This window comes from Hylaeus volcanicus, chromosome 7 (assembly GCF_026283585.1).
Source record: "Hylaeus volcanicus isolate JK05 chromosome 7, UHH_iyHylVolc1.0_haploid, whole genome shotgun sequence".
Taxonomy (NCBI): Eukaryota; Metazoa; Arthropoda; class Insecta; order Hymenoptera; family Colletidae; genus Hylaeus; species Hylaeus volcanicus.
Window position 1 is genome coordinate 18,433,772 of NC_071982.1, and position 19,554 is coordinate 18,453,325.

General features: G+C 42.6%; 2 protein-coding genes and 1 long non-coding RNA gene across 5 annotated transcripts in view; 2 read left to right on the forward strand and 1 right to left on the reverse strand.

Annotated features, from left to right (window-relative positions):
• The window catches only part of LOC128879350 (zinc finger protein 608), a 48,829-nt gene extending 31,037 nt beyond the window's left edge, over positions 1–17,792 (reverse strand). The window contains exon 1 of one of the 2 annotated variants that reach the window (XM_054128413.1): positions 17,517–17,792. The gene's annotated coding sequence lies outside the window, so the exon portion shown is untranslated. Of the gene's footprint in view, positions 1–7,521; positions 8,967–17,516 lie in introns of those variants that run through there. The other variant, XM_054128412.1, reaches the window with a different exon arrangement.
• LOC128879368 (uncharacterized) lies at positions 9,702–17,431 on the forward strand. Its single transcript, XR_008457614.1, has 3 exons — positions 9,702–9,964; positions 15,144–15,398; positions 15,467–17,431. It is a non-coding gene; the product is annotated as an uncharacterized LOC128879368 (long non-coding RNA).
• A 252-nt stretch (positions 17,793–18,044) lies between the features above and the next one.
• LOC128879362 (40S ribosomal protein S5) lies at positions 18,045–19,554 on the forward strand. 2 transcript variants are annotated; one of them, XM_054128438.1, is made up of 3 exons: positions 18,045–18,109; positions 18,773–19,145; positions 19,224–19,554. In XM_054128438.1, exons 2-3 carry the CDS (start codon positions 18,780–18,782, stop codon positions 19,506–19,508), a joined length of 651 nt encoding a protein of 216 aa, XP_053984413.1. In that variant the 5' UTR covers positions 18,045–18,109; positions 18,773–18,779; the 3' UTR covers positions 19,509–19,554. The 2 variants fall into 2 exon arrangements, with proteins under 2 accessions (XP_053984413.1, XP_053984414.1); XM_054128439.1 differs by having other exon boundaries at positions 18,057–18,121.

Genomic DNA, 19,554 nt, shown 5'->3' on the forward strand with positions numbered 1-19,554 from the left:
TCGCCTCTAGCTTCTACTTTCGTCATTTTGCCCCATTCGCTTTCTATTCTTTGTATTCGCGCAGGGGAAGTCTTTTGGACTTCCCGTCACCATATTGCCCTCGCAGTTTAAAACCTTGAGACCTGCTGTTCTGTCGTTTTTGTCACAGGGGATCCCTTTCTCCCGATAGTATCGGTTTACAGAGGAGAGATTAAGTCGTAACCAATCATTAGGATCATAAAAATAAAAAAAAAAAAAAAAAAATGAAATGCAAGACCAAGTTTTTCACTCGGAGATCGAGAATACATTCCGTCAAACTATGCATTTATTATTCATCGGTATGCGTAAAGACTATGTAAACGTGGCCGACTATTTAGTGAATATAATTTCAGCTGTCTCGCGTTTGTCGTTAAATATTGTTTCGTCGAATTTATCAACTCATGTATTAATCATCAAATGTACACAAACTTGACTTGGGAATCCGACACACTTGAGTCATTCTTATCGTTTCAAACGAAACTACCTTATATAAGAGGGACACATTGTCAGTTATGACACAAACAGTACGATACATAGACGAATGCTTCGAGTTTATTGAGTTTACCGAAGAATACGTGTCCTTATCGTTTTAATTGCATTTTATTTGCAACGCAAGCACTTTTCTTATCGACAGTTACGATCGATGCTCGACAGTGATAATCACGAAAGAATAGGATCTATTCTCCACGGTATAAACTCTTGAAAAATTATAAAATTACAATTTTCTTAAAATTTCTATCATTATCTATCTCGACAAAGGTTTCTTCCTTGACAATTTAGCTGTGTCTATGTAACCTTGTTACAATTCCGAATACAAAATTCCACGTTAAACATTCTCTCAAAGGACAAGAGAATCCCGACGCAGTCGTCGCGGGTAATCATTTCTTTGTACGACGGAGTAAAAAATGCAATGCAACTTCACCGCGAGTTCCTATTGCGGACAATGTAGCGTCAGAAGCAAATTACATGTTTAAGTTTTTACATTATTACACGTAGCCAATCTCGCGTGTATTTTGTGCCTTTCCTATCATTAAAAAGATTTCGCAATCAATTTTTTATCTCAATTATGTACTAACAAGCTTCACTCAAGCGAATCTACACATAAGTGTTCAACGCATATTATTTGTTTAATATGTATCGACATAGTACCAATTCGAAAAGCTATCTAGCGAAGATTGTTAGGTTATTAACATATTATTGAATCGTTTAGTCGAAGCTAATATACATCGTTTCTCGTGCACTGGTGCGAGCACGGTTGGTCGACGCATTAATCTCATTTGACAGCCGATTTGTAGCAATTATACTCTCGCAGAGAAAAACAACGGATGCTTGTTTTTCTCGGCCGATAAATGCGTTCGATGATGACACCCTGGTAATTCATACTGAAATAAATCTAACATTCTTGATTTATGATATGTCGTATCAAAAAAAAAATCTATTTTTCTAATTGTATGTTTTTATAATTGCTTTATGTAGTACGTATACTATACATAATAGTGATGTTCTAATCTCTAGGATACGGCAATATTTAGTGAACCAGTAAAACGAAATGTATTTCGGTCCAAGGTTTCACCTAAACTGGAGTGACGACCTACCTGCATGTTAAACCTAAGAGAAGCATCCAAGAAGGTCATTGGGACAGAGAAAACCATGTATATTTATTACGTCTCCTTTACTGTTTGCATAAGAATCGCATAAAAACTGTTCGGAACCTGGCAATTTTTGAATAAACAGATTTCAAAAAGACTGCCAGCACGCGAAAGATGGTATCTGTTTTAAAACCGCTTCACGCTGGTTTGGACCGATTGTTACTATATTATGCAATAATGTTTTCCCAAGTTTCTTTGATCTTCACCGACATTTGACGGATAACGCGTAACTTGCTAATATGCAAAATTTCCCCCCTTATTTTTAACAAGTTTTATAGCCCCGCTATGCAACGTGTTGTGTTGCACAGCGTACGCGCAGTCGAGCGAACGAAAGACACAAGGCAGAGCAGGAAATAAACGACAGGATTAACAAATTGGTCCGATGCGCGTTTGCAAACTTTCGAAAAACTATGCACATTCATCCGAGAGAGTGGTGAGTACGTCATGTACACATAATGCCAGACAATGTAGCTTGGCTGGTTACGGCGCACAATTAGTACGTATGCGGTGATCGTGGAACGTTGCGAGAGCCACGAGCGACCGTGTTGGTGCAGCAGCCAGCACGCCTATACAAGTTTCAGTGGCATCGATGTCGTGCCATGCTACGCGACGTACCCTTCGTTCTACGAGTCGGTCAACGCTGCTGTTGTTCGCTCCTGCTACCCTATTCTTTGCGCCCTTCGGGTAATGGCCATGTTTTTAATCACTCCTTTCTGTAAATGGCCCACGTAATTCCATTACGGTGTCCGAACCGTACGTCGGACAAAGCTAACTCAAGCGGGATGTTTAAAACTATTCATTTATAAGAAATTTAACGTTGGAGGTTAGAGAAAAAAAAAAAAAAAAATCTAAATGGTATTTACCGCGATACTCGAGAATGCTAAATAGTAACACACATAGTAACGTTCATATTACTCGTTTTCCTCTTTTTTAACGTAACAGAACGATGCACGTGCTGAAATGATAGTTAACGAGACTGTAAATAATACGTAAATACGCGAGGTTAATCGAGAGCCCAGAAGTCCTCCGAGAGTCAAGTTACTTTGCATTGGTAAAAGAGAGACGACGGACTGTCGGTACGATGAATCTTTATCCTATGGTTAGGAATAATGAACAAGGGACATAACTGCGTTTTAGAGGCGAAAAAGGCGGAAACGAATCAAAGCAGTTCCAGCGATTCCGACAGTGAAACTGCGAACAAGAGAAACAAGCTTCAACAGACGCGATACCTGCGTGACCGTGCTAATGCGCGAGAAAAGGACAGCTCGATGGGAAGATAGGCAGATACACGAGGAAAAAAAACGAAAAAAAAAGAAGGGAGCGAGCAAGAGAAACAGGAAGGTTATACTGCAATTTGAACGGAAAAAGATATTATATGGTTAAAGGGAAAAGGAAAGGGACAGCATGACCGAATGTACACGGTCGAGTGTGTGCGAGAGAGTGAGAGAGACGGAGAAGCCAGCTGGAGAGAGATAGAGATAATGCGCGTGCATATGTGAATGTAGGAAGAAACCGTGAGAGGAACAGGGAGAGAGGAAGAAACAACATCGCCTAACTCGCTTGCTCGCTCGCACGCACGCACGGTCGATCGCTCCTGCTGGCAGCCATTTTGTGCTTGCCCGTAGACTCGACATTCCTGCCCCGGGAAAGTATTGGCCGTGATTCGCTTTAACTGTACATCTGTCCGTGCAATAGTACCGCGTGTATACCGCGAGAAAAACTGCCAACGGAAGTAAATTGGCAAAAGATCAAACTTTTTTCATCGGAAAGGAAAGTTACGTTCTTTATCATTGCATTAAAATGACCAAGCATCCTGTAACTCTGGACAATACGTTCTATGCCCGATACCCTTCCGTAGTTCATCCAGTAGAGTACAGTCTTAACCAAAAGCGTAACTTCTAGCGACCACCTTTAACGACCGAGCCGTTTGTTATAGCATTTTCTACCTTGAATTCTAACGAATGTATGTTACATGTACGTGACTTTTGTACAAATTTGATAGTCAACTTGGCTCGTACGTCGCTCGGGTTCTAGTCGAACGAGGTAGGCAAACAAAGGAGAATGAAATTGTGTAGAAATAACGGATGATTAATAAGAGACGTTGTCGACGTTTTGGACATAAATATATTGGTTTTAATAAAGTTGAAAAACTTCCCCTTATATTACATAATTGCGTAGAAATAATTACTTATACACTGACCATAAACAGACTTATACGACGTTGTCTTCACCTTTGAAACAAGTACGTTACTCCATGTTTACAACCAAGGAAATACCGGACAAGAGAAATAAATTTGCATGATTATCGATACGAGTGTATTTACCAAGTGTTATCAATGCTAATGGTTTTACCTTACAATACGGAAGTATGTAATCTATACACAACTAATATTCTTCTAATTCCTCTATTATGCAACTTACATAAACGTGAATTTAGACAAGCCCTCTAGGAGTAACTATGTTTGCAAATAGGTTTCTCATGTATTATTAATTTACAGCGCTTTAAGTTCCAAGTGTTTATCCGACTGACGATAATAAGCACATTTCAGTTAACGAAAAGTATTCGCGATGAAATTGCATAAAAAAAATTCTTACAATTTAACGTCACGTAACCAGCGTATCGTGCCAACCGGGGGACAATACTAATGACGCCTGTAATGGAAGCGACAATAATAATTTACCAATGCTACGGGGAGACGATTTTATCGTACAAGGGTTATCGTTGCAAACACGACGGTCGCTCGATGAACGTGCGTCTAAAGTCGGCCGTTTAATCAATTCTAGATTAGAATAATGTACGCGGCGGCCTCGCTAATTAAAACAAACTGTATTTCTGTAATTATGACTCGACCGTTTGCGCAACGAAATAATTTGTTGCTTCGAAGGTATCTGTGTTAGATAAAATGCCAGAAAGAAAACACGTCGGGAAAACAGGAAAGTCGGAAATGTTGAGAATATGAAGTAACGTTAGGAACGTTCAACCATATACAGAGTGTTCCCAAAACTAACGGTATTTAAATTACAAAAGAAAAAAAAAAGACAACAGTGTATTCATTTTCGGGCGGACACTCCGTATACTGCACTAAAGACTTGTCTGAAGGAGTGAAAAGACAAAACGTAACGTTATCCACAACAGCTCACTGAAGGAAGTTATGACTGAAATGGGAATGAATAGTGTTGGGTAGTATCAACGGTACATGGAACAATGAGAGATGTTTATTTAGGGTTAGGTTATAAAACAGCCCACGGTGAACCTCGCCCATTCACCAGTGGCATTGTATTCCGTTTTCTCTTTCCGTTTTCTTGTACCTCATTTTCGTTACAGTGCAATTAAGACGTAAAAATAAAATAAAAAAATACTCCACTAATGATGCAGATAACGTTACACATTTATTTCTACTAATAACGTTTATAGAAATGATCCCTTTGTATGGACTTTGAACAGATATTCAATTCGAAATACTTGAATTTATTTATCCATCGATCAATCATCATTTATTCATGACGAACGGCGACCGAACATGTCTTATTCGAGTTTACAAGCACCAGAGACAATCGATCGACGAGCCATAGGTGGAAGGACGATGCGTGCGCGTTAAAGGAAGGATGAAATACAGCTCGAAAGAGTGGTAAGTGGAAAAGAAAGTCGAAGATACGAGGGGCAATCGAGATGAATCGATCGAGGATCGATTTCTCATTCTCTCGAGAAGAGCGACCGTTTAAACCGCTCGTTAATGACACCTCGAGGTCGGCAACGTTACCGCCCCACCGACGACGACCGCTAATTACTCTCCACGAGGATCGTTTGGGTTCACTCACCGCTCTCTCGGTTATAAACCGACAATAGCGATCGTATCGCACCGTGTACGTATGTATACCTACAGTCCATATACATATGCGTAATGTACACGCCTGTTTGCCACTTCCGGGCAAAACGTTCTCGTTTAATGTCAATCTCGTTAATTAATTGAAATTATATCGTTTTGCTGGAAAACCAAACTGTTTGTCGCTAAAATATACTGTCATACGGCTGGGATTTAACGGTGTGCTACTGGCCTGTGCTCTATAAGCCTAAAGCTTCGGGCGTATCTATCCGAGAATCTACAATCGATTCTACGCGATCATAGAACGCGATGTAGAGAGGCGCAAGTATTAAACGATGACGCTCTGTAACCATTATAACGGCCTCCAGTCGTGTTACGTAAATACACGTATGTATGTTGGGACGAAATTCGACGTATCAAACGTTTCCGCGGTGAGAGAGCCGTGAAATAGTTTGCAACCTTTGAGCGAAATGTAACGGCCGTTGAATCAAATATCCTCCATTATAGCCTCCTTTCGGGAACTCTTGTAGCGAAACGAATGTCGGCAAACTGTCTTTTTAATTAAATATGGCAAAGTAATTTTTATTTCGTTTGCCAACATCGTTCGACCGTTTAATTTAATTTGTAAACTAAATTGAATTAGACTGTACTAAAAAAAAAGGAGAAAATTTATAGGCGAACTTAATTTCCTATGCGTACGTTAATAAAGTAATGACCACGTCGAGTTATAACCGGTTTACAAGCGATGTTAGATAGCCCGGACATATCGTATGTTCCATCAAAGATGAAAAATCAACGTAAACGATGTCACATTTTTATTCTTAGAGTGGCTTGTATGTATATAAATGAGGAGGAATATTAGTCAACTTGAATAAACACTGTGAAAGAGACAAAGTAAAAATGACTAACAGTGCTTGTTTAAAACTGCTTAATCTTCCTTATTGTAACTCTGACTCGTCGTATAATCGAGCTAAAGAGAATTGACGAGGTGAGTAGTAACGCCAGCAGACATACCGGTTTGAAAAGATACGCGTATCGTACGCATCGACCTTTTCAGCTATTATGTCTAACAAAACCGCCATTGTAAACGAACTTTTCGATTCCGCGTGACGATAATACCTCTAAACGTTCGAAATCGTCAAATACATTAAATAATTTTCTGGAAACTATACGTTGCAGAGGTGAGCAAGAGCGAATCCGAAACGACGTAGTGTCGTTCGTGAAACGGGATGCCTCCCTGTGGCGATGAATACCATATTCGAGCACAAAACTGCGCATCGTGTTACACTCTGCTAATCGCTCGTTAAAATATCCTGGCGTGGACAAGCGTGGTTTTCTGTCTTCAACTAAAACTGAGCGAAATTTTGATTGTATTTTTTATCGAACAAAATTAAAATTATTTATCTAGTATTCTCGCGATGTTTTATCTGGACGAGAATCGTTGTCTATCTCTGTGCGAACGAGTCGAGAACGGTCTCCCATTGTAGCACGAAAAGAACGAGTTTGGGAAAAAAAAAAAAACTTCTAGGGAAGCACAAAGCCGAGGTGAATCGTATTCGATCATATCAGAGGCTTTAAAAAAAAATGTTCATCGTATCGAGCCACGCAAAAACGATACGAAATACGAGCAGTCGAAGCGTAAATGGCGCGTAGAAGTAATGCGCGCATCATACTGCGAAATATGTACACGATACCAGTTCCAAAGAAGACAGGCAGCAGATAGCTACAACCGAGCGCGAGAATGTGTGGCGCGACACGTACATCGCGTACCGGCTTCGCTTTTGCTCGCGAGACTCGGGGTTAGGAGAGACGAGGCGAGGCGAGGCGAAACGAGGCGAGGCGAGGCGACGCGAGGCGAGGCGAGCTGAAGCGCACACACTCGGGGTATAAGTACGCTAAGGCGCTGCGTCCATGCATGGTCAAGTGATGGGCATGTATGTGTACGACACGAGCGTGCACACGATCCCGCGCGAACACACCACGCAACCACGCACGAAAAGTGTTGTTCGACGGAAGTACGAGCTCCTTACCATTGTGCGCGCGTATCAGCGACTAGAAGTACACACGCCGACCGAATCCAGCGTTCCTCAAAGTATTTCCCCTTCTATCGATGGTATCCGTTCATCGGGCGTATGCACGGGTTCATCCACGGTAGCGTATCCTGTAAAGTAATCCAAGTTCCAAGAAAGATGACCAATTCTCTGGGGATGTCGAGTGCCTCGCGACACGCCGCATAATTCACCTCACGACTCTGTTCGCACGTTCATATGTATGCGCACGCACTATACTCGCGGAAGAACGAACGAGCATTTAAATACACCTTGCAACACCATACATCCCATAGATTCGATCGGATATACGAGTCGATTATCTGCGCGCGACGTTGTATTTCTTCTTTTTCGGTGTGGTTAAGCTGCTTGCCCACCTTCACTCTCACTCTCTCATTTCACCTTTCTGTCTCTTTCCCACATCGCGCACACCACATCCTTCTCCTTCCTACGGCGTTGTACTTTATCTTTGAGATCCGCTTTATACTTCAACGCGGGCTAATCGCGAGGCACATCACACTTTTCGTCGCACTGGGCAATCGCGAGTGCACAACATAGGAACGGGTACCGCGGCACCTTTACGGAGTACGAAGTGTAACGCGTACACTGTCCGAGTTCCCTCTGAACGCGAGCAACGAGGAATGAGATCCGAGCTCCTGATAGATCCAATAGCCGCACGGGAAACGAACGATATCGTCCTCGCAAATTCACGAAGCTCGCGACGCGTAATTAACGAGGCGTATTCACGATAATCCCGATACGTCCAGGCGACACTCGGTACGAGCGGAATATACAAAACACGACGGAACGGGATGATGCTAGTACCAACACAGGAACGAGCATGCCCGTGCGCACTCGTTCGTTTGTTCGTTTGCTCGCGTCGCTCGTCCCGACACAGACACGCATACACACGCAAGCCAGAGGCAGAGGTATCGAGAAAGACGCGAACAGAAGGATGGAAAAGGTACGTGAGAAGGAGCGAGGGAGAGAGACACAGCGAGAATGAGAAAGATGTTCGCACGCAGCACCCTGCGCGTCTCTATCCGGCAGCTATCGAGGATACGATTATCATGCGCACTCTCTCTTTCATCGTTTCCACTCGATGGCTCTGTTTCGGACTTGGCGTACTGCGTACGTCCTACCGGTGTTTAACTGGTCCGGATCGGTGCTGTACGTTTCGATCGCGCACTCTCACAGAGACACCTCGACCGTAGACTCGTGTACACATCGAGAGACGAGGCAGCAGCTCCTTCTTCGTCGTCTCGTTCGGCCGACGCCGCGAGAAATACACACACTTTCTTTACCAAATGTCGAACTTTGCTCGCGTTCAGGCACACCCGAGTCTCGTCGACGCGATCCCACGACACTTTGGCCACGCTTAGCTCGTCGGGCTGCACGAAAAATCGCAGTATTCTAGTCTGTGACGAGTAAAGAAAAAACGCAGACACCGCACCTCCCTTGTCAGAAAGCACTCACGGCAGACCGCAACACATGGCTACGGGCCTCCACCAAGTTCGGCCGTTCTCGACTGTGCTCGGAGAACTTCGTGCAGGACCGTACTGTCGCTCCAGTCGCCACACTGTTCCCTACGACGGTCATTTCAAAATTATTTTCAGCGTCGTAGAAACACCGTCGTCATCGATCAAACGGCTTATCGCGTTGGGCGAGATTTATTAGACAGAAAAGAGCATGGAATTGCTTCGATGCTACTCGATCCATTCATTCTGTAAACACTCTAACCTATATATTTCATTTACGATAGCGAGTATACAGTGTCTACGTCTTATTGTTAGATTCAAACGTACTCGTATATGCACCAGAGATGGGCAAAACCCTAGACTTTGAATAAATCTGAGGTTTGCCGATATGTTTGTCTCGTTTCCTTCTTTGGAAAATAGTCAAAAAAAGGGAACAAGACAAACATATCAGCAAACTTCAAATTTATTCGAACCCTAGGGTTTTGCCCATCACTGATATGCACATTAAAGTATCGTTACATGATTACTCCTATAGGATGCATAAGAATACTTTAAACATCGAAAATACGATGTTATACCGGGTTTCCTATCAGATACGAACACCTGTAAACGTTAACGAGGCGACGAGAAGAATAAAAACGATTGAAGCAGGAACAAATGAAAAATAGGATAGGGGCCCTTGTTTGTGGTTTCCGGTGTTGGGCAACCGTTAGAAGCAGGGCGAGGGTTCTGCACAGGCGTCCTCCGTCGTCTTCTACCGAAGGCCGTGTGGTGTCACGGTGAGCGTGGCAAAACCCGGAAAGAAGAAAAGAAGCCGAAGGAGCTTGGAGAAGTACGAAGGAGCACGAAGGAGCCCGAAGGAGCTGAAGACCCTCCTCACCTCGACCATCTCCTCCCCCTACTTTTCCTCGTCGAAAGCAGAAGCAGCCCTGCTTGCGGGCATCACCGTATGTATGAACATACATCGAAACAAAACTCTTCTCTGTTTTTCTCTTTCTGCCTCTCTATTATGTTCCACCCTCCATTCTGCTCTCTTATACTCGCCCCGTCTATCGTCTCTTACACGTTGTTATGGCGAGCTACACCAGCGGCGGACACGAGCATTTGTCGCTGACAAATGACACTCGGGTACACGAGTTCAACGAAGAAAACGAAATTAAACCCGCTTAAGACTGCCGCTTGCGTTGCAGCAATGTCGTTCTATCGAAAATTTCGATGTCTCGTCGATTCCATAGAAACGTCCGTCGTTGCTCGTTTTCATCGTTTTCATCGTTACGTTTCGATTCGATATTACTTGAAACGTCTCTAACAACGTGACGCATTACCATTAGCGCGTATACCGTAAATAGACGATTTAGTACCGTATACACGTTGACTGTGATCATTGACAGTTTCGTAACGTATATTCCCCTAGACCCCATCCGAGCCCGATACAGAACATTTTTGTTTCCCTTCGTCACTCTGTTGCTCCTACTCTTTTCTTCCCATTATCTTTCCTCGTCACAACCTTCCTCTTCCCCCAGCACTAGTGCCACTTCGCCCCTTACTTCATTCTTCCGTTCCCCCTTCGTTTTGTCTTTCTCTTTCGCATACGGAACACGAGCGAGCGCGTGTATGGCTCTGCTCAAGCACCATCTCTTTCTCCTCGACAATTCTTAGTTCCCATAATGAACCGTACGACGTGGTTCGTGGTTAAGAGCAAATGGACGTAACAGTTTCCCCGTCACATTAATAATAGTTTTAGTGGGGCTTGATCCTTTAAAGGCTCGAGTCAAGACCAACGTCAAAATTAATTTCGACTCCACTTTTACGTAACCCGATCCTACTAAAATTCATTGTGTTCCCCATACTAATTCTTCCCACTTTTGTCTGTTCCTTGTTCGGATGACGCAATGCAAACTGATATCGATATAACGATTACTATATGTACCTGTAACATGGGAATCGATTTTACGCGTCTTATCTAATCTAACCAAAGGAAAAACGGAATATGTATTTGTGCCTCATTTTCGATGTTATTATACGTTATTACGTATTATCACGGTGGAGTTATAGGAGGCTTCTGGCTTGGGTGAAAAAATGAGTCATTTTTAGAAACGTGTGTTTTGAAAGGAAATTCAAATTTTGTATACGGGTAATTGCAATTATTAAAAAATTGAAGGATATTAGTCATAGAGGACGCCAAGATAGATACATACACATAATCGATAAAGTCGATTTTCTATTCAAACGAGAACCCTGCCTAAATGTAAATGACGGAACGGAGGAAACTTTTTATCACGGTACATGCTACCTACGTATGTATTTATGTGTTATCCGTCTTTTGAACACCGTTGCAGACATAATACGCGTCTCAAGCACTGCGGAGCAAATGTCAGCGCCTCTTTTACGGTGCATCGATCCTATTCGACATATATTTGCGACAGGATGGCACTTTAATTTTCAATAAAATACCGGTAAATCGTTGGCGAATCGGTAAAATATTCTAATAGTGCATCCCTGTTTCTATCTTTTTATTTTATACGCCTTTATTGCACATTTATGTATTACGCGCTATTAACACGTAGTTTCTCCTATTACCAAACAAGTCCATGTTTTGCTATCGGCAATCGTAAGAAAACAAATTGGACGTTCAGTATAAAAACGAGTGAATTTTTATGAAGAGACAGTTCTCGTAGCCGCACCGTTTACGCGAGATTGCCGATACAACCACGGGAATGAATTATTTATTTTCTCGTTTGACCGACAGTCTTATGAAACTTCACACCGTGCTGGGTATCGCAAGTATCGGGGCGCGAGAGTCGTTCACCCTCAATTATCGTTTCGCATCGTTGAAACGCTCCCTCGTTCAACGTCAAACGCATTCATTCGCTAATAAGAAGACAAACGGGGCGAATTCATGGAATTACAGGCCAGGAAAATAATGTTATTTTTCGTACGGCACGCCATTTCGTACGGACTATTCGCTAATAAAAGTGAAATGCTCGACTTGCTTTCACTCCGTCGACAAGTAGTAAACAACAACGTAAATAAGGGAAATACATCCGTACTTGCGGTGTTTTTCAAATCTCGCGTCGCATCGTTTCACTGCGTACTCCACGTGTCCCTTTTCTTCTCACCGTGCTATCAATCAACCCACTCTTCCCTCCCCCGTCTTCGGTTGCGTACCATTTCCTTCCACTCGCGATACAGTCGTGTACATCACGCGTATAATGCTGTATGCTCGAATCGCAAGATCGTGGCTAATTTATGGCGAGTTCGCGACGAGGAAAGCAACACAACGCGTACGACGTATGCTAATACGGTGAACGCGACGGGAAGATCAGAAGGCGATTGTTAAAACGCGCGAGGAATAACGCAATGAGAAGCAGTTTATGCCATTCTGGGCTCGTATTTAGAAATAATTACTGTTTATTGTATTGGATATAACTATCGTACTATCCACGCCTATTACATCCAAGAAGATGGAGTCAAATATGGAAACGTGTATCTACGCGAAGAGATTTGAATACGAAATTGTTGAAAATTAATTAACCGAGTGATTATCGAGTAATGCAATTAGTAAATTACGCTCGATTCGACTGTGCATAATAGGCATCGAAGATCGTTCCGGGGATGATATCGTCGGTTATCGAGGGATGCGATGAAACCAGCGGTTCACCGCGTATCAACATACATAGTTCCTATCAAACGTAAACGCGTTTCGCGGAGCGGCAGGTTACATCGTTGATGTTTGCATTCTGTGAACTTTCGAAGGAAACAAGAGCGAGAAATCGCGTGGCGCTGGTACTCCGAAATAGGCGGAGCCGAATAACGGTCGATACGAAACACCCCTCGATGGAACGACACCCATCCTCACGTACTCGAGTCGAGTCAAGTCGAGTCTCCCCCGAGTCCTTGACGTCTCTTCATCTTCGCCTCGTCCCTTATCAGCTTCTATTTCCTTCCGTTCTCCCGATTCCCTTGCTTTCCCCCGGCACTTTGTCCACTTTCCTCTCTCCTTTCCATCGCGAAATTTAATCTCCGCTGCTCGCTCTTTCCGCCTTGCAAATATCCACGATCAAAGAAAATATCGCTTCCATCCGTTTTAACGGGGCCATTCGTTCTTTTACAGAGTCAAAGAAAATCCATTTCCTTATTTATAATGTAAGAACGGTACATTTTGTTATGCTTGTCAAGAACGGGTTATTAGGAAACTTGCTACGTGAATTATTGGAATCCCCACTTAAGAGCAACATTTTTAGTTTGATTAATTATCAAACGACCCTCGCAGAATTATCAGATAAAAGTACGAGGCTCGTATATTATACAATGACTTTTCGAATACAAGTTATCCACCCACCCTTTTTCACCTCGCTTCCTCCCTTAAGCTCCTTGTCTCGTGTGGGGACTGTGCCTTCTTTCTACGGATATCCTTTCACGATGAAGCAGAAACAGAATCGAAGGAAGCGGCGGATACAATCAGAGACGATTACGATGTTGGTTACGAGTTTCGTACATCTCGAAGCGCGAGCGAAAAGCACCGCTGTCAACGAATCGATATCCGGATGGGCGTGGTCTTGTCGATCCTCGCGGATGCTATTGCCTAGCGTGGTTTCTCTCTATACGGATGTTCGCGCTTAAAAGATTCAGTCTCTTCGAAACTCGGCTCGAACTTGCTTCGATTCGATTTGCAGCCAACGCCACGCGATCGAACCTCGTTACGCGTTACCCGAAGCAAAATGTATTTTGTCCCCGCTCCTTCGAGTTTCGCTTTCGAGCTCAACCACCGTCGATGAACCGTGAAAAACAACGACCTCTCAGAAATCGAGAGAGGCACGGGTCGCTTACTTTTTGGAGTCTCCCATATCCGTTTAGAGATGTGGTCCAGAAACTTTTTCCGGTTCCGAGTAGCGAAAATTCGAAGCTTTGCGGGCTAAGGGGTGATAAGAGGGTATTATCTACGTAATATTCTGAGAACGGGTTGATCTTTTCTGGGGAAGTGTTTCAGTGCCTGCGGGGCAATCTCGGTAGACTTCAGGGGCGAATTAGGAGGCTGAATATTAAATGTTCTTCGATTTTTTTTTTTTTTTTTTTATACAAAAAAATTACTTAATTTTTTACAGAAATGTTTGAGTAATACTTAGCCTTCTAATGTGATTCTCCCCATTCAAGGGGGATAGCTATGCTGTGAAAGAAATAGAAGATTTTAAGGTAACTCTATAAAGGTTTCACTCCTACTTAACCGACAAATTACCAATGCAAAAATAACCTGCCTCGGGGGCCCGATGGTAAAAGACAAGAGAAGAGGGTTCGAAGCGTTCCTGAAACAGGAGAAAAAGAAGACGAAGACGAGGAAAAAAAGAACATCTCGGTAAAAAATCTCGTCACGTTTTGGCGCTAGCGGGGCGCTCGGGTAGCGTCAGAGGGGCGTCGGAAGAGGACTATATAATACTGGCCGCGAAAAGCTGTAGGGGAGGAGAAGGGTGTAGGGGATGGGGGACAGTAGGCGAGGAGAAGAGTATTCGCAGCATGTGGTCTCGTCAACCCCCTTGCTCGACTCTCTTTTCACTCGGTTCTCTCCCCTCGTGTTTCGTTTCTATCTTTCATCTACCTTCCCGCACCGATTTCGTACTCTCGTTCCCGTTGCTCGGACTGAATTTCCCCCTGGGTTCAAACTCGCTTCCTACCGCACCTACCCCTTTTGTAAACACTAATTGCTCCATACAAACGTCCGAAATGTACTTAACGTCCTCCTTTCTTGCACCAGAACGCCCCTCGCAAATGTTCCTTATCTATCTCTCTCGTCACGCCACTTTCGGTTTCCTTTCCAACATTTCTTATGTTTACCTACTCGTCGCGTATCACTTCTCTTTATGCGTAATTGTGGAGAGGCTATGAAAAGCTGGCAATTTTGGATGCTACTTTTTAAGGTTAGGTTCTCCGCGCGTTTGAAACAAAGATTGGCACTCGGAACGAATAATCGGGAAACACAAAAAATCGGAGGGGTTAAATTTTGACTGCGATATACGTATATTTAGTAACTGCCAGGGGAAATAAAAGGGGACGCAAACGAGTCGGAATATAATTTTCAATGGTGTTGCGATATCAGAGCTCCGACGATAAACATTGTATGCCACTCTGTAGGCCGAGGCAGCTGGATTTTCAAGATGAGTAAACTAACACGAATCTATTTACCGTCGGTGTCTACGAACTATTCGGAGTAGAATGGAACAGAACGGAACGAGATGAAAGGGATCGTTTGGTGGTATTCTCTGATGTTGGCCAGCGAGAGCTGGGACACAGTATACCTGTGTGTGCCAATATCTGCGAAAGCCAAAGCTGAAATCGGAACCAGAGGTGGACAAATTTTATTCGAATAACAGACGACGAATAAAAATTGTAATTTTGTTTCAATTAATTGTATTAACTTTTTCAAATGTCGAGAAATATAGAATAAAAAATTTCAGATGAGAAACTTGCTCATGCCTGGTCGAAACCAGCCACATAGCCGGTTTACTCAATGACTGGAAGTTGAGGGGTGCAAAAGACGTGCGAGAAAGTCAGAGAATATGCAACCCCTTGTATGTACGTAACAAAGTTCTCCACGCTGTCAGTATCAGCATCGACCGTTTCACCGTAACGTCACCGGACACGCCAACCGTAACACCTAATCGTTACAACTTCTTTTCTTTTTCTTTTTCGCCTCGCTTTCCTTTTTTTTTTACCGCTACACGAACACGATTCGTCGACATTCTACTCGAGATCAGTTTTCAATTTTTCATATTTCCCCAACCAACTTTAATTGGTACATTTAAAACGCTATGCGTGCGAACTTCTCTTATATTCTCCTTATGTACTTTTCCTATCGATAGCAAAGTATCTCCGTATTTCTTAACTTTCTTTCTACTCTCAACCCTCTTCGTATTATACTCTCTGCACTCTATCTATCAATTCTTTCGTGTATTTATTGTCAAATATTCTACGAGTCTTTTCTACCTTCGTTCTTTTCTTTACAGCCTGTCATACATTTTACCTCGATATGTAACGCCATCTTCCTTGAGCCCTAGCTCCTCGACTCGCTTCCACCCTTCTGCTCGCCCCCCCCCCCCCTTTTCCTCTACCGCTCGTTTCGGTAATGCCATGTATACAAGCGCGCGCATACACATGCACTCGGAAATGAACCCGAGCTCCTTCTCTTCGTCCTTTGCCCTTCGCTATCCTTCCGTCTTGTCGGTGCTTCTCTCCTGTTAGCTTCGCTAAAAGCCTGACAAGGTTGTTACGCAAAGAGAAATTCAATATAGCCGTTAACTCTCGGGTACTTGTGTCTACGTGGTTACTCGACCTCTCTTTTACTCCAATAACTTATTACCAAAGAGTGTCGCCGCAAAGCGCGACAACGTAAGACGAGCTCGAGGTTTCAAACGACTGAGCGTAAACGCTAGCCATAGTCAACTTTACATGTTCGGAATTTGAGATAAATATTTAATCAGCAGAGAACAATAACAGTGAAGAGTAGATTCGATCGTCAATGAACGGAAAATAACGAAGGTGTGGATGCACCAGGTACTAAAAGCCATAGTTACGTTACTGAATGACTACCCTCTAGCGGTAGTCTTCGGTGAGTTGCTAGGATACACCCCAGGCTCGAACCCCTTACGATTCGGCTACCAGTGCCTACCCAGCTACTTTTCACGATGTGTCTAAGAATACCTACGGAATCAAACGAAATCTCTATGTAGCTAATGCCTTTTCTGATATGATCTCTATCGAAATATTCGGTTACGTCGACTTCAGAAGTGGAAGCATAGAAACGTAGACCTTTTCTTCCTTACACCCTTCCTAATCTTTCTATTAGTTCCATCCAATCGACCAATAGTCTATCAACTTTAACGCTGTCGAAGCATTAGCCCTTAATCGTATTTAGGTCGTGTTTGCGTTACACTCCAGAGAGTACCCGATTGGCGTTTAAATATATTCGCAGAACGATTCAATGTTTCCTTTACGTGATTCGTGCTGACAAAAGCAAATATGTATTTGGTAAAAGCTTTTCAGCTTTAAGAGAATAAAGAGCACATCGAAAACTTATGTTCTACGATGCGACCACGTAAAATACATTTAATTAAAACTGTTTCGTGTGAAATTTCAAGTATAATTTTGCAAGTTGTTCTGCGTTAATTGGTCTCCAAGACAAATAGCTTGTCGCTGAGAGTAAAGACGTAATACCTTTTACGCGAATGCAATTATGGAACTTTAACGATGACGCTAAGCGCTTAATTGCGTTTATGCTCGAACGAGATACCTATGTAATCGAGGAAACAATAGACACAGCGTGCTGCAGATCTTCGTACTGTACTATAGGATATACGTTCTTATCCGATTCGCCTTGAGCACTAAATACGTATGTATCATATCTCGTCTACGAATAAACAGCCCATGGGTCTTTACGTAATTTATCTATGATAGTTATCATTATCTACCGATATGAACGTAAATAAAAAAATAATAAACGACCCTTACCGTTTTTGTCCAAAAACCGGAAGTTGTCTCAGATTTTTCAGTGGTGACATCTTTCGCACTTGACGCGAACTTTCCTTTCAGACATGTACCGGTTTACTCGGCAACCGGTACTAACCCTCAACATGACACAAAAGCCACTTTATCACACACTAGAAAGAACTGTTTCATACTCGTATCATTTAGAGACAACCACGATTTAACAAGAATTCACTGAAACTCGACGACCGTGCACGTTTTAAATAGAATTGATCATAAATACACGCACAAAATGGCAACTCACGAGCCAATCGTTTCAGCTTGTGCGTTTACAGGACTGCCGTAAACACCACGTAGTCAAACGAACAACTATACACCTGAAACCTCTCTTTTATCCACAGTTATTTTACACAACGAATTCGTCGCTGAAATCATGTAAATTAATTGTACGATAGAACATGCTACACAGTATTGTCGATATAGACTGTAAATTTGGAATATTACTATATTACGCATTGATGTTGACTAGAGTGATCAGAATCCGGCAATCACAGGCAGAAGCGCCTCTAGTGTCATGGCCTTTTCCTGTTCACGCTCAATCCAACGAGGACGTGAACGTAAGTTGTATGGTAAGAAATTCGGAGGTTCGACATATTTACCTGCCGGTCGTATGAAAAAAAGTGATATCAAAACGTTGGAAATACTCGAAGATTGTCAGTGATTGCAAACGTATCAAATGGTTCACAAATTACGAGTTGAAGTGTTCCTATTGTACATGTGACCACATGGCCACATGTTTTCACAATTTTCATACATTCTGAATCAACAGAACTTATAAATAGTGTATTTTGGATAAAATTTCATCTCTAAAGTAACCTGTACCTAATACGAGTGCTACTACTATTCAAATTTTGTGGTGTACCGATAGCTGTTTGATATGTGTGCTCCGATTAAATAAAATTTACGCGTACTTATTTTCTTAGTTGCATCGTGTTCATTGACATCTGACACGAGGAAACTATACTCAGTGCTCGCGAATTTGTTAAAGAAATTTTTTTGAAAGTATTTCTGTCCTTGTTACGAAATATCTAGCCACCAAATATTTTTATTTAAATTAGACACATTGTTCTCGTCGACGCGTAGAACAGGACTAAGAAAGCCTTTCGCATGTAAATAATCTTTTTTGTGTTGTTTCTCCTCATTTCTTGCACATTATATTAATAATATATGTTTGTGGAAAGTATGAAACTACTTTATGTACAACTTTATGTATCTTACAGATAAACCATGGCTGACATGGAAACGTTCGATGAAGGAGTGGTACCCACCACGACTACTTTACCCGTGACATTATCCGCTGAATTACCAGAAATCAAGCTGTTTGGTCGTTGGAACTGCGACGATGTGCAGGTCAATGATATGTCGCTGCAAGATTACATAGCCGTTAAAGAAAAGAACGCAAAGTATCTTCCACATTCTGCTGGACGTTACGCGGCAAAACGATTTCGAAAAGCTCAGTGCCCTATAGTGGAGCGTCTTACGAATTCGTTAATGATGCACGGTAGAAACAATGGCAAAAAGCTAATGGCAGTTCGAATTGTGAAGCATGCCTTTGAAATCATCCACCTCCTTACAGGCGACAATCCTTTGCAGGTAATTAAATCTTCCCAATTTTTTGTGTATGAATGTATACATATACATGTGATAAACATCTGATATATTTTGATTTAGGTTCTTGTGACGGCTATCATTAACTCGGGACCTAGGGAAGACTCCACGCGTATCGGTCGTGCTGGTACAGTCAGAAGACAAGCGGTCGATGTATCGCCATTACGACGTGTAAATCAAGCTATCTGGTTACTGTGTACCGGTGCTAGGGAAGCTGCATTCCGTAATATTAAAACAATTGCTGAATGTTTAGCCGATGAACTCATAAACGCTGCCAAAGGCTCGTCAAATTCGTACGCGATCAAAAAGAAGGATGAACTCGAGCGAGTCGCTAAATCTAACCGATAAACACCTCTTTTCGTGAAAACGTACAAATAAATGTTTTATCTTTAAA

Excerpts from the sequence above, each read along its gene's own strand:
- LOC128879362 (XM_054128438.1), top strand. The coding sequence starts at position 18,780 with ATGGCTGACATGGAAACGTTCGATGAAGGAGTGGTACCCACCACGACT. Across the intron at positions 19,146-19,223 it reads CAGGCGACAATCCTTTGCAG|GTTCTTGTGACGGCTATCAT; the intron begins GTAATTAAATCT and ends ATTTTGATTTAG.